This window comes from Panthera uncia (assembly GCF_023721935.1).
Source record: "Panthera uncia isolate 11264 chromosome B3 unlocalized genomic scaffold, Puncia_PCG_1.0 HiC_scaffold_1, whole genome shotgun sequence".
NCBI classification, from domain to species: Eukaryota; Metazoa; Chordata; class Mammalia; order Carnivora; family Felidae; genus Panthera; species Panthera uncia.
This window is the reverse complement of record NW_026057582.1, coordinates 29460773-29475629: the sequence shown is the minus strand read 5'-3', so window position 1 is coordinate 29475629 and position 14857 is coordinate 29460773. Positions and strand designations below refer to the sequence as shown.

Below are 14857 nucleotides of genomic sequence, written 5' to 3'. Positions count from 1 at the left end.
TCAGGGATCATTCCAGCTGCTTCCTCTCCCCTATCTGGCTTCTCTTTTCTCCACGAGGTCACCCTCCCATGAACCAGTTGACACACAAAATGACCACTTTTTACCATCTAGACTCTAGAAGGAAAAAAAAAAAAAACTTCCTGGTGGTGCCCAGATAGGCCCTACCCTTTTCTCCCCTTGTGCCTCCGCATTGGGGTTCCTCTTCCCTGAATTCCGTTGCTCCTGTGACAAACCCTTTGTGAAGGCGTGTCTGTGTGGGTCGTCTCAAAGGAGACCCTGTCTTCTAGAGGCTTACATTCTAAGCGACCTGAAAATCACACCCACAGTCATTGTCCAGCCAAGGAAGCCATGCCTTCTCACTTTCCTGAAAGTCAGCCAGCAGCCCAATGTGCCCCCCTGTCCTAAATGGAGCAAGCCTTGTTGGGCTGATCCCTCAGCCCTTGTTTCAGTGACTGTCACTGAAATGTGTTTGGGCAACGCGGAAGCAGCAACTTCTTTTTCACATATGGAAATTTGGGCACCAGAGAGAAAAGGGCAGAGGGGTTGTGAGTGACACGCAAAATTGTTCCACCCACTTACCCTTGGTGGGAGCAGGTTTAAACAGAGCAAAGCGTTTAATATCTGGCAGTATTTGTTGATTTCCATTTACTCATAATTTTGCTAATTTTAAGCACATTAATAACTGGCAGCTGCAGTTCAGAGCAGTTCTTTATGTAATTTGAAAGGGAAAACAGGCACTAAATATACTCTGGTTTACCAGGCTATCATAATTGGTGAAACTTTTTAACTCCTTGTAAACAGGTATTTCTGGAGCCACTTAGTGATTTCAGCTGAGCTTTTAGCTCACGTTGGCATGGATTTTAGTGTTGCAGTCACACTGTGCCCTGTTGAGAGCATTTACACGTCATGAGCCCAGCAGCCCTCCCCCTCTGTTCTCCGCCCTATGAACTTGAGCACTAGCAGCCTACTGGTGGCGCACTCTCCGCCCCAGGCCAGGCAGAGGTCTGTCCTTATGATGGCTTCCTATCTGTATTTTTAAAATGGTCCCCTCAGAGGCAGCTCAGGCTGTGGGACTGCTGTGATCCCAAACCAGTCCCAAGAGTAGCTCCTTGTGCCCTTGGGAAGGGGAAGAAGGCCAGCACCAATCCTAACATCCCCTTCTTGTAGGAACTCCCATCTGGATAATCGAGCACCCTCACATCATCTGATTCGGTGCTCACACCACCCTGCAGACACATCCCCAGGGTACAGGGCCAGCGGGGTCTGGGGAGAAGTCTGTCTCTCCTGCCCCAGGGGTGCAGGGGGTCCACAGGCAGGTGGGTCAGAGTCCGGGTCCCAGTCCAGTGAGAACGACCCTACTATCCCCTGGAACAGATACCAACAAGCTTCCTGGTCTGGCTTCAAACCCCAGTTGTCTGTCAAACCACACCTCAGCATCCTAGCCTGAATCCTTGACTGAAAAAAAGCAAGACACTGGAGCCACCCTGGGCCCCACTGTAGACAGACAGCTTCCCACAAAAGCAGACATGTTGCCTGGGTGCAAAACTAACTTTTCTGTGTCTCACGCTACTAGAAATGAGATGGAGGGAGGTTATCGAAAAATGAGTTAAGACTGGAAGAAGCCAGTTCCTAGTTCACATCAGCATTAGGACAGCCCCTCGTGGCCTGCTGGATTAGAAACAGATTCCAGACAACAACTGAGTTAGAAATCTGCTGTGGTAACAGGAACTGGGTAAGACCCTGAGCGGTTCTCCTGTGGCCATGAGAAGTATCTGATCTGTCTTCTACTCTCTTCCTGTAGGAGAGTTCTCAGCCTCGGACAGCTCCCTCACTGACGTCCAGGAGACTCGAAGGCCACCCATGCCCGACCCTGGCCTGATGCCCCTGCCCGATGCTGCTGCGGATTTGGATTGGTCCAACCTGGTGGACGCTGCGAAGGCCTATGAGGGTGAGTCTGCTGCAAACAGGACAGCACAGGACCGGCAGGGCCACGCTGGGGTTTGGGCGGTGCGAGGCTCCGGTCCGTCCCTGTCCGCCCGGTTTCCTCCAACACCCCGACAGCACATGGACTTGACCGGCACAGCCAGAAACAGTTGAACCCACAGTTACCGGGTACTCGGTAGGGGCACACGTTGCGTGATTTAAACAGGTGGAGCCTGCCCTCTCCTCCACAGAGGAGTTCACAGCATTGTGCCTCACCTGCCCATGCGTGGGGAGGGCAGGGTGTGGGGGGAATCCCAGCTGTCACTTGACTGAAGAGATCACACGTCCGAGAGAGTCTTTTACCGCATCATAAAGACATCATTGCAAAGTGCGTGGTTGGATCTGTTAGGATGCTTGGTCCACTTGGCCGGCCCCAGTCTCGACAAATGTCAGGGACACTCCCTTTGTGCTCCTTGTTCACCTCTCCGGACTCTGGTAGCACATTTCCCGTGACTAAATGTAATGCTGTGTATGTGGACAAAAATTGTCAAATACCTGTTTTGAATAGACTGACTTCACTCTATGTTCATCAACGTAAACTCTCTGGAAATACTCTTTAAAAAACGGTGATAGCAGATGAATGGTTTGGGGCTTGTCTTGCTCTTGCTTGAAGAATTGAATGTAGCTATTCAGTCAAGCTAGAGTTTTCAGGAGAAATGGATTAGGCCACAGAATTCAGAAGTCCGGCCACCATGGCGGAGTCCACAGGGCATCCGTCCCCATGTTAGCTGATGGTACTTCCCCAGTACTGCCTTGATTTTAACTTTCGATTTGTTGGTCACTCTTTTATCTAAGATGGAAGCAGTTTTGAGTTTTTAACGAGAGGTTTTTCAAACTTTGATTTCGTTTTCTTGGCTCGTTTTTGGTTTGGTATATTTTGGAATACGTACGGTTGGACTTTGGCTGAAGCCAACGGAGATAGCCAGCTATCTTGTGGAAAACATTTCTAGAAGTGCATTTTATATCCTCACCCGGCGGAAAGCCTCGGTCTGGAAATTTGGCACAATGCCCATTTCCAGGGAAACATTTCATAGAATGCTACTGTGATGAGTAATGAAAGGAGGACTACAAATCGATTCACAAGTATTTTTCAAAGAGAACTGACAACGCTACTGTCCTCTTACTGCTTCATCAGTAATTTTTTCCTACACGGGTCAGGAGCTAGGTTTCGGAGGCCTCCACGCACACTGTTCAGATGTGACCCTCGGTGTAGGCCAGCTGTTGACGTTTGAGAGATAGGACCCAGGATGTGGCTCCAACATCCTGAATGGCTTCTTCTCTCCCTTCCAGTCCAGAGAGCCTCCTTCTTTGCTGCTGCTGATGAAAACCACCGCCCCTTGAGTGCCGCGTCCAACAGTGACCAGCTGGAGGAGCAGGCGCTGGCCCAGATGAAGTCTTACAGCAGGTCGGTCACCCAGTGGTGAGGCCACCGCCCTGCACCGTGTGTCGCCTCCTCTAGTGACAGCAAGTGTGGGGAAGAGGAGACGGAGGCCACGTGGATTGGCTGCTCAAAGCCCAGCAGCCCAGGGCCAGGCTCGTCACATTTTAGAACGCTTTGTAACTAAGTACCGTAAACACGATTAAACTGTTCTTGGTGACTTAGAATCATGAATAGTCATCATTATTTGACATTGTGATACACGTATGCCCTCGGGGCTTATCAGGTAAGGTAAGAAAGATCACTTGCCTTGTAGCCTTGAGCCTGGTTTTGGAATCTGTCCCTCTGCTCTCAGTTGGTCGTGCTCGGGAACATGGCGCTATCTTTGCAGGTCCCAGGGGGCAGCTTCAGAGCTACATTAGGTCTGGGTCACCAGGGTGGGTAAGAGAGATCAGATACAGAATGAAAGGCAAGCAATGACTGAGGCCTTGAGGGTTTTCTTAAGAGTTAGGAGCTGGGATTTTGACTTCGGTTTTAACTGTGTAGAGGCAGACTTCTATTTTCCCTCTGTTTCAAGCGGTGAGGATGTTAGATATATAGGTGTCATATTATGGATATTAAAGCAGCCCATGGGCTGCCATGGTACACGCATTAGGCGCTCCTTGACACAGAATAATTTCATCAATTTGAAATCTCCCTTTAAAACCTTTTGAGGGCACTTAAGAATCCAGGTATCTCTAAAACTTGGTCAGAAACAGACAATAGGAAAAGTGAGGTCGGGATAGGTTATCCAGACAGCCTGTGGGACCTGTTCCTGAAGACTCCTCGGAGCAAGGAAATGCCCTTCAGAAGACAGAAGAGGAGGAATGTGTTGTTGGTCAGAAGTATAATGGAGGCCGCGTTCACTCCTATCATGGAGGGGTCTCTGGTGGGAGAGCGGCAGTTAGCTTGGCCGTTGAGAACTTTAAGGAAAAAACCCACCGAGGGTGGGGCCTTCTCCAACAGGGAGAAGTCTGAGTGAGCAAGTCCATCTTCCTAAGGATTATTGAGCCAACTAGTTCTTAAATCTTTGTGGAATCATAAGATGAGGGTGATGGTTGGCACTTTTCTTTTTGTTCAGTGAACAAGTAAATGAAGTTAAATGTGTTCTTAAAACTCAAGGCGTACACAGACACAGAATTCACTTTGCAAACCTTCGCAAGTCAAGATAGGCTGCTAAGGGTCTGAGTTGGTCGTCCCCCATCTTAAAAGTTTGCAGATTCTTATTGTTTCATTTGTTGCGCTGTGAGTTTTGCCTTTTGGGCTTGTAGATCTAGAATTAGGTCTAGAATTAGCCGAAGACATCAACACAGTTCGAGACTGCCTTTTCTTGATTCCAAAACTTGGGTCTGTCTGTACCTTCCCTTTTGATCTCTGCGAAGTGGTAGCAGAGTGGGTATAATCCCAGCGGAAGGCTCTAGATTCTTGGTCGTGTGACTCTGAGGTGGCGTATCTGGCTGGAACTCACGGGAACTTTCCACAGCTTGAATTCAGGTAGATAGGAGTTGGACGAAGAGCAGTTGACAAGGGTCTTCAGCCCTTGCCCGGCTGTCTCATCCTCTAGCACCAGTTTGGTGCCCCACTGGCCTGGCATTGCTATAGCACTTAGGTAAATTGGGAGAAAGAAAATTGCAGGCCTTGTTTACTCATCACAATAGCCAAGGAGACATTAAGGTTGGACTGACAAGCTTTTGAAACCTGTGGTCTTATTTTTTAACTATTTTAAGATATTTAGTTAGACAAGCTTTCAAGACAAGAGCACGATACCTTAGCTGCAGCCGGATGAGTAACCACAGACCGTTTTACGGGGAACCAGAGACCTAGCTATCCTGGTTGCCCCGAGGCAGAGCTGACATCAGCCCCTCTGCACCCAGAGGAGCGGCTCTCCTCTCCTCAAAGCCGCTGGAGGGAGCAGGGAGCACCGTACTGCTTGACGGCTGTGTCTGCCAGAAAGTGCCTCTCCTGCTGCCAGAGACCGTTCTCACTTTCTGTCCCGTATTCTTGTATTCTCTTGTCATGAAGTGACAGCGTCTGTAACAAAGGAAGCTATTGATTGGCTGCATTCACCCTTGTGTTACCTCTTGTTAAGATTACCATTTTCCTTTTTAAAGTGAAAACGCACATTGGGTCACCGTACTAATTTGACATAAAAAAAAAAAAAAAAATACAGCGGCCTCACTAAAAAAGGGCCAAACAAACCCAGCCACAGAGGTTTCTCCTGACACCCGTCTTTTGTCTCTTGCCCCCAGCAGTAAGGATTCCTCTCCCACTCTGGCGTCCAAAGTGGACCAGCTGGAAGGGATGCTGAAGATGCTCCGGGAAGACTTGAAGAAGGTAAACACATTCTCAGAGTGCCTGGTCCGTGCAAATTGTGCTTGAACAAATGCCCTTCTTGAGTAGTGTCCGTGGACTGACCACGTGGACCGTCTGTCCCTGTTCCCTCGGGACACGTGTTCCACGGGCCACCTGGAGCCCGGTTCCCATTGACTCACACTGCGCAAGAAGGGCCTTCGTTGTCACACGTGCAGAACAATTGTGAAAGCCCCCGAACCCCCGCCAGCCTCACCGAGCCCTCTCTCGGCCTCCCCACTCCTCGTCTCAGGGGTCAGTAGCCCAGACCCACACGTCTTCATTGTTAATCCGGGTTTTCACACCAGGAAGAATTGTTTTGTTGTTGCTCGAGTGGCTTTCACTGTGTTAAGCCAACAGCCACCAAAACAATAGTCCAAAAGTTAAGACGGCCCTTCTTGAAGATGCTCAAGGACCCATGAATGTGTTGGCTTTCCGAAACCAACCGTGGGGAGTCTCCAGAAGACCTGTCCCCCGGTTTGAGCGAGTCTAGTACCAGGCCACGTTCACACGTTGTTAGCAGATGTTTAGGATAAAGAACAGAAGTGGGTGAAGGGTACAGACAGATCCCTGGCCACCCCTCCCAGCCCTTCTCTCCTCTCCTCTCCCCTCCCTTCCAGGAAAAAGAAGACAAAGCCCACCTCCAGGCGGAGGTCCAGCACCTGCGGGAGGACAACCTGAGGCTGCAGGAGGAGTCCCAGAACGCCTCAGACAAGCTCAAGAAGTTCACCGAATGGGTCTTCAACACCATAGACATGAGCTAGGGCAGGCTGAGGGGACAGGAGCGGGGGGCACGGGGGTGCTCTCCAGTGAGGTTTGGCAGTCCCTAGCCGTGACACTGAAAGCATTCTCTGCCTCCCCACCCCTCCTCCCCGGCCTCCTACTCCGGCCCCTCTCGGGGAGTGCACAACACGATTGCAGATCAACAATCATTATCTGCCTTTTGTAGAAAAGAAAAACGAAAAAGTAAATAAAAATTTTAAAAAGTAAAATAAAAGTTTAACTGCTAAAATGTGAATGTCTTTATTTTTTTGCACAATATCTTTATCTGTTATGTATTTAAAAAAAAGAAAACAAAGTGGGCCTAGGCTGTCCTGGCCCATCTGCCTCTATTTCCATTAGCTCTATTTCAGGTAACCCAAGCTTTCCCTCCTTATCCTGACAAATGTCATTGCTCCTAATAAAGTTTTTAAAAGTTGTTTGTTTAGGGAGGGGGATTTCCTTACCTCTGTTCCTAAAATGTCCGGGGAGGAAGGTGCTTTAAGAAAACGCCTGCCTCCCTTGAATGGCCTGTGCATGAGCTAGTGCCCTTGTCCCTATCTTAGCCGCTGTGGGCAGGTCAGGGTTACCGCCAGGTGCACCAGAGACCCGGCTCGGCTCGTGCCTCGGGCCACGCCCCCTTCCTGTCCCGCATTGTGACGTAACTCCTCCCCTGCTTCCTTTCCCCAGGCAGATGGGCCCAGGTGTGTGCTTCTCGGAGCTGGACCCCTGTTTGTCTGGTGTGACCGAGTCCCACCAGGTTGGAGTGCGCCTCTCCACGGCTTCCTGGCTCCAAACGTTCCTCCAGACTAAAAACTCGTTTGCATTTTGGTCAAAAGTACAGTTTTTGTTCGAGGTGTTTAAAGATGAAAATGTGGCAAAATTGGGCTCTTTGGCGCCCTCAAAATGACCATATTAATTAATCCTCTCCAAAGCCAGATTTCACCAGTGTTTATAACTAGGGAAAGTGAATGTTAAAATGTTTCCTGCTTGCTTGTTAGGAGCAACGACTGTGATAACAGAATGGGCTTTGAAACCTGCATGTCCCAGTGTGCGATTTAAGCACAGCATTTGCTGAATCCCTTTGTGGCCGAAGGATTCCGCTGCAGAAATGACTTGATGTGCTCTTTGTCCTGTCTAGCGCTCTAGCCACTCTGGGGCCTCTGGTCATTGTGCCAAGGCTCCCAGTCCTGCAGACAGACACGCTGGGCCCACCAGTGTTGAGGAACCCAGGGAGCCCCCGGTGGCCTTGTTCCCTGCCTTCATAAAATGTCACTCAGCTGACACCCGTGTCCCTTCAGTGGCAACTCTGATCTAGGGAAAGTTCTGCAACGTAGTGTCCTCTGTGTGGAAGCTCCCTGCCCCAAGTGATCTCAGCTCCTTCCTCCAACCCTGACAGGAATGGGATGGGTTTTCTCTCTTCTCCCCCCACCCCCTCCACCAGACTTTTATGCTACAGTTTCATTCATGATTGTGATTTTTTTCAAGGGATTTTTTTTTTTTTTCCTGGTGACATTTCCATCACGGAAAATAGGAAGATTTTGGAGTGCTTTGTAAAGATCTCAATTGTCTGTCTCTTTCTCTCTTTGACTTGTATGAAGGAGATTGTTACATTGCCTGATAATCTCTTTGTAAATGAGAAATACTGCTAACATCCAAGCATTCTGAAGTCTTGCTTATCCTGAGTTTTTATTTTGTCTTTCATTTGTTTGGGAACTTGGGGCAAGCTATTTATTAGAGTTTTGCAACAGAGTTCTTGTTTGAAGCCTTTAAAGACTACTTGTAAAATTCAAACAATAAAATTCATTTTAAATGCTCTTTTAAAACGCTTTGGTATTATTGCTTGAGGTTTTCGCATTTCAAAGACCACCCAGTAACCCGTTGACCCTCCTTACAACCAGTGTTTTCATCAGGCTCCGTTAACACTAAAGGATGATTCTTCCAAGTTTCTGCCCCTCTTAGAATGTTAATAACATTTTTTATTCTCTGTTCACATGTCGTTAGAGAATTCCTGATTTGGCTTCTCTGCTTATAATTTAATATTTGCAGAGCACTTTCTAATTAGTTCCTTCTTCGTTATCCACGTGTGGGTTTTCCATGACAACACTGTCTTTCCCCGAGACCAGCACATGTTTGGACGGCCTCGACCACACCACCCAAATCTGTGTTAGATGTTGTGTGCTCCGGGAATACAAATGCCTGTTAATATCAGGCTGTACAAAATATAATTAGGAAAGTTAATCTGCTGAAAAAATCATAATGCATTCCAAAGCCAAATGGAACCAAATTTTTAAAATCTACCACATCACTGTTCCTCTCCAGTGGTGCAGCTAATTGAGAACTGAGAGAGTTCCTTCCTTTTATTTGGTTCAACAATTCTACGATTTCTAGAATTACAAGACAGGGTAAGACTGGATGCCCCCAGACACTCTGATTTGCAAGCTAAAAGGGTCTGTTTAGACCATGATTCTTACCTGATGGGAAGGCCTTGGACGTGGGTTGAGAGTCCCCGGGAGAAGGTGCCATTAGCCCACGTTGAGGGAGGGTCTTGGTGCATGAGCTGACTGGCGGGGCCATTTGGTGTGCTTCCTGTCTGCTGCCTGTGATCAACAGATGGGGTGGGGTTGGATTACTAACTCCTCAGATGGGGATACAACCGATAGTCCAAGGGCAAAGGAAATCGACGCAGTGCGCTTCAGCCATTTGTCTCTAGTTAAATGCAGACTGAGAACTGGAACCGTAGTCTCGCCGTAGATTCCTGTCAGCAGCTTTGTGGTGCCACTTCCCCAGCGTGACCAAAGTTGACGTGAAAAGTACAAGATGGCATACCTGGGCCAGAAACCCATGACCAGTGAAGACCTAGGCGCTGTTCACCACGAACTCTGCTACTCTAAAAGAATGATCCCACGGGCATGTTGGATACCTCTCTCTGTGTGAATTACGCCACTAACGACCTATCCGTAAGGAATTGTCACACGCTGACAAACATTTGACTTCGACTGGGACGCGAGTCCCATCCGCTACACCGCAGCTGTGTCTGTAGGTAAGTTAACCTCATCTCTGAGTCTGGGTTCCTCATCTGGCAAAATAGTAACCGTGTGATGTAGTTTGAAGGATTAAGTGGAACCACCTGTTAAATAAAGCCATTGACCGGCAAATTTGAAGACACAACCTGTCTTCCATCTCCAGTATGTTAAGGCTCTGATGTTGTTTTTCTGGGAGAGTATCCTGAGGTGTTAATAGCAGGGTGGGATGGAAGAACCAGGATGAGCTTCCCCCACTCAGTTTCCTATCAGGTGCTTTCAACCCTTTGCCGTGTCTCTTAGAACGGCGATTCTCGAATTTGAGCTTCCATCAGAATCACCTGGAGGTTTTTGTTAAAACACAGGTCACAGGGCAGCATCCCCAGGATCCGTGAGTTAGCAGGTCTGGGGTGGGTACTCAGTGGTGTATTTTCTCCAAGTTCCCGGGTGATGATTTAAAAGCAGGCCTTTCAAAGAATAGGGGTAACAGGTGGACATCCGTATCCATTAATAGTTAAAAGAAACAGATGCTACAGTGTAAGGCTCTTATGCCATATACCTGAGTGTTCTTTTGACATGTTAGCCAACCACAGAGCACTTTGCAGGGGAAACAGGCTTAAACTACAGCTAAAGAGAGTTTAAAGACCATTTTTTAAATCAAAACTTAGTAAGTTGCATGAATCGTTCTGCCATTTGACTTTTAAATCCCTGTGTTAACTGGATGGTACAGGAGTGCCCTTAAGCCCATTAAGGCGATGAAACTAGTTACCAGGTCAGCAAGGAGTGAACTTGGTCACCTTGGGGCGACTGGCGATTCGGATGGCAGTGCTACCTAGGAGAGCAAGGCAGGGGAGAGCCAGGGAAGGGTACTGGGTCAGGCCCACAGCGTGTGGCCACAGGGGAATACAAAACCTGGGAGATTTGGTTCCAGCTGGGAGTGCTGGCTTCCAAAGTCAGCTCGCTGACTTCCAAATTCAGCCCCGCCTGCTTACCCCGATCTCCAAGAACCTACCCAACCTCAAAGTTCTCAAGAGAGTTTTCGACTGCCCTCATACCTGCCCCACCTATTAAGAAACCTTTACCTAAATCCTCGCGCCGCAGACCAGCCCATTTCCTCCAGTTCTGCCCGGAAAGGGGGGGGGAAGGGTTGCTTAGGCTCCATACCCTTTAGATAAGCTGTAGCTCGGAGACTCGAAGAGCCTGGCAGTCCTTCCAGAGATGATCATTGCAACCTTGCTTGTACTGGCTCCTGCGCTGACCCTTCATCGTGCTCCTTCCCACAGATGTCCTGCCTCTCCCTGGGTTTCCCTCCGCACCTGGCCAGACTTGCCCTCCGGGCCCTCCAGCCTTGCAAATGCAGCATTTCCTCCTGTCTTGCCTTCATGTGCCCCCGAGAGCTTTAACCTTCCCTTCCCTTCTACGCCTTCCCTTTCACCTTCCCTTCCCTTCTCCCTAACACCCCTTTGGCCAAGCCTGCCTTCAGTCCTGTGAGTGTGCAGAGCTCACATTTCCTTCCATTGCTGAACTCTAAATGAGCACATCTTGCTATGCTCCCTTACCCCTCCTTTGCCAGGCACAGCCCCGCCTTTAAACAAATGCAGCTCCTTTCATCCTTCTCTTTGGACCTCTTGTGACCCATTGTCAACCTGAATGATCTCCCAAACAAAAGAACCTAAAGCTTTGGGTACCTTACTCTGCACCTTTAGACAAATGCTTTCCTCAAGGCATCTCGTCATATGTTCCGGGGATGCATCTATGATTCCTTTTCCTTAACCAAAGCGCTGTGTTATTTTAAATGAGCCTGTCTCCCTACGCGGTTTTTTTGGGTTATACATTTGTTAGCACACCCCCAGATCTCTAATGAGGCCACCCAACCACACCTCTCCTATGCATTTCTGTAATTCAGCCTGTAAGAAAAGCATCACAAAAGGGGATCCGCCGATAAAATCCAGGCTTCTTTGCAAAAGTGTAGATGGTTTGGGAGGGTGTGGGCTCTCCAGGTCAACAGACACCTCCATCCCCTACAGCCTTCCACACTCCCAGCTCGCTGTCCACATTTATGTAACTGGCCCGGTAGATAGGCATTTAAGTTGCAGTCTTTTGGATCCTATTGCCAAACCCAAGAGAGCCATATCCTTCACCAGCCCCAGCCCCCATCATACACACACACTCCTATCACACCCCACCCTCACCTTCCTGGGAGCAAAGACTCTTAGAAAAGACACTTAAGAAAGGAGTTCTATTCAAGTTCCAATAGCAAACTAGGAGTGACTAACACAGGTGCCCGGAGGTGGCCTTTCAGTCACCTATCTTAGTGGGGAGGTAGGACAGAGTTGTAACTTGACCTAGTAATTATTCTAAAGAGCTTAAGGGTATTTGAAAAGAGTTACTTTTTGTAGGCTGCTTAAATGTTGTTCTGCAATCTGAAAACAATGAATATGCTCAGCAGACTTTGGTTTTAGTTGGTACAAAGATAAACTCGCCCAACATAGGTACCTTTCAAATCAATGTGGCTATGCCTATTACAACATGCTCTGTAAATGCAGTCTAGCTTAATACTAAAGATTCCAGCTGGAGTAGAAGCGAGGACGTCATTTACAGGCACTGGGGATAGACAATTCTACCTCCAAAAAGAAAAGATCTGGTGCAGGGTAGGAGGGGTAGGGGGTACGGAGTTACTGACCACCATTTTTAAGTATCTGACATGTCATTGTATGAAGGAGAAACCACCAACCAGCCTTGATGTCTGTAGTTCTAGAGGCAAAATGGAACCAGTGGATGCCTGTTGTAGGAAACAGATTTTGTCTCTGAGATAGCGGATCAATGGTGACTGGGTGGCTTCCTGGGCTGGAAGCCAAGAATTAGGAGAGTAGGAACCACTTTGTGAAGATGCCATCCCTTCAGCTTTTCTAGTGGACTCTTGCTTTCTTTAAATAAACTTGGAGTCATGAGCCACAGACTCGGGATGGAAGGAGACCATCCTCTCAAGATAGGCAGTTCTGCCTCCCAGCCCTGACGGGGTTGAATCTCCTTTTCGTTGTCCAGCCACCTGAGCGTGAGCACATCCAGTGAGGGGGAACTCACTACTTCCTGGGGCAACACACTGTACCTGTGTCCCTTTTCAGTCACTCCAGTTATTTAGGGAAAATCCATTTCCCTTTAATTTTTGTAACTACTCCCAGTCCCCACCATTTCAAATTACACAAACATGAATTTCTCTCCCCCGGTAGTAACCACCAGTATTTTGGAAAACATCAAGTGTTCTCAATGTTATTTATTCCCTTGGGACAAAAACTCCCTACTCTCTCAACTTTTCCTCCTGCGTCATGGACTCCAGCCCCTTTCCCACAATAATATAATCACACGTAACATGAATTAAGGACACAAATGTTCCGTGTGCATTAGCCCATTGAGTACTCACAGCGGCCCTGTGAGGTAGGGCTAGGATTGTCCCTATTCCACCAAACAAGACTGAGGCCTAGAGAGGTCAAATCATTTATTACACTAGAATAGCTGGTGAGTGGTAGAACCGAGATTCAGATCCACACTTCGGATTCCAGAGCCAGTATTCATTTAATCTGTATTTTCTCAGTCCTGGCCCAGAGGACTCCTCTGGGGCCTATGCTTGGTCGCATAGATCCTTGCTGAAGGGACCTAGCCAGTGAGCATCATGGTCACCAGGTCGTAAATGGGGTGGGACTGGGGGCCATCGAAGACAAGTAAAAGTGTATCTAAAGGCCAGAGGATTAGAGGAAACTACCTCTTTGGGGGGCCCTTAACAGAGAGGGGACTCAGAAGTACTTCAACATCTCTCATACAAAATAGATGTTCTCCCTGCAAATTTCAACTCTAGAAGACATCTCTGTCCAATCCTGGGCCAAAGCTAGAAGTAAAAGAATCTTTGAGAAGCCTGAGTCAATGGTTCCTAGACATCAGCACCACCTGGAGAAGTTGTTGGATTCCTATTCTGTGGCTATGGGCTGAGAGTTTGGTATTCATAGGTCTGGGGTGGAGCCGTGAAATCTTCATTTTAAAAAAGTGTTTTTTTAATGTTTATTTTTGAGAGAGAGAGAGAGAGAGAGAGAGAGAGAGAGACACAAAGCGCAAGTTGGGGGTGGGGGCAGAGAGAGGGAGACCGAATCCAAAGCAGGCTCCAGGTTCTGAGCTGTCAGCACAGAGCCCCATGCGGGGCCCAAACTCACGAACCGCAAGATCATGACCGGAGCCGAAGTCAGACGCTCAACTGACTGAACCACCCAGGCGCCCCAGAATCTTCATTTTAATAAGCATACCAAGTGGTTACACATGGATGATTCCTGAATCAGCTTCTTTGAGAAACTCCACCCTAAGCTTTCTCCCCCCAGCCCCCCCTTTTTTTTTCCACCCTAAGCTTTCAATAGTCCCTGGCCAGCTCTTCTGAGCCAGCAGGGAGCAGCAAGTTAAGGCAAGGTGTCACAGGTTTGAGATGCCTGGTACTTTGCTGCTTCTCACCAGGGGAGAATGGCCAGCTGAGCCCAGCTGGCCAGGCAGGATTCTCAGGAGAGAAGGGTAGAGTTACCCTTTCAGTTACCCTTTACCCGACTCTACACCAAGGGTCTCCTTTTTGAACCAAGAGGCATTTGCTTCATGGAAGTCAGTTAAAATCTGTTTCAAAACCAACGTCTAAATGTTGTACAGAATGCTCATCTCTCCTTAGGGTTAAGCGACAACAATATTAGTTTTACACTCTGGTCTAATCAGATCTCATTGCTGATGTTGCTGTGATAATCCTGTTTCCGGTTCTGTATCCTTATCAATGAGCAGACAGGAGCCATAGATTGGTCCCTGTTTACAGCCATCAAAAGACAAAGAGACTTCTGGTTTATACCTCAAAGGCCATCGATCGGAAAACTGTGCCCGAGGTCCTCGCAGTCCGTTTGCTAAAGCAACGGACTGAGAGAAACAGAACCAGCCCGGCTCCCAGTGTAAACCCGGGCAAAAGCCCGAACGCGTCCTGACCCGTGCACCCTGGATGGGCGGGGGCAGTGTTGCCAGTCAGGACGTCCTCCTCTATCCAGCATTCTGGTTCTCAATGGCTATCTAGGCTACTTCATACTTACTTAACACAACTACCACTTTGTTATACAGGCACACCTCATTTTATTGTTTATTGCACTCTGCAGATATCGTTTTTTGTTTTTTGTTTTTTTTACAAACTAAAGGTCGGCGGCAACCCTGCACTGAGCATGTCTATCAGCCCATTTTTCCAGTAGCATTTGCTCATTTCGTGTCTCTCCATCACATTTTGGTAATTCTCACAATATTTCAAACGGTTTCATTATTATTA

General features: G+C 48.2%; 1 protein-coding gene and 1 long non-coding RNA gene across 14 annotated transcripts in view; one reads left to right on the top strand and one right to left on the bottom strand.

Moving 5' to 3' along the window:
- SIPA1L1 (signal induced proliferation associated 1 like 1) overlaps positions 1 to 6763 on the top strand; it is a 361673-nt gene extending 354910 nt beyond the window's left edge. For 12 of the 13 annotated variants that reach the window (XM_049612534.1, XM_049612526.1, XM_049612530.1 and 9 more), the window contains 4 exons: positions 1802 to 1948; positions 3274 to 3388; positions 5650 to 5734; positions 6370 to 6763. In XM_049612534.1, coding sequence (XP_049468491.1) covers positions 1802 to 1948; positions 3274 to 3388; positions 5650 to 5734; positions 6370 to 6513 — 491 coding nt within the window. In that variant the 3' untranslated portion in view covers positions 6514 to 6763. The remainder of the gene's footprint in view (positions 1 to 1801; positions 1949 to 3273; positions 3389 to 5649; positions 5735 to 6369) is intronic. The other variant, XM_049612538.1, reaches the window with a different exon arrangement.
- Positions 629 to 7116, bottom strand: LOC125909377 (uncharacterized). Its single transcript, XR_007453671.1, has 2 exons — positions 6976 to 7116; positions 629 to 5431 (listed from the first exon to the last, which is right to left on the bottom strand). It is a non-coding gene; the product is annotated as an uncharacterized LOC125909377 (long non-coding RNA).
- Positions 7117 to 14857: the final 7741 nt, after the last annotated feature.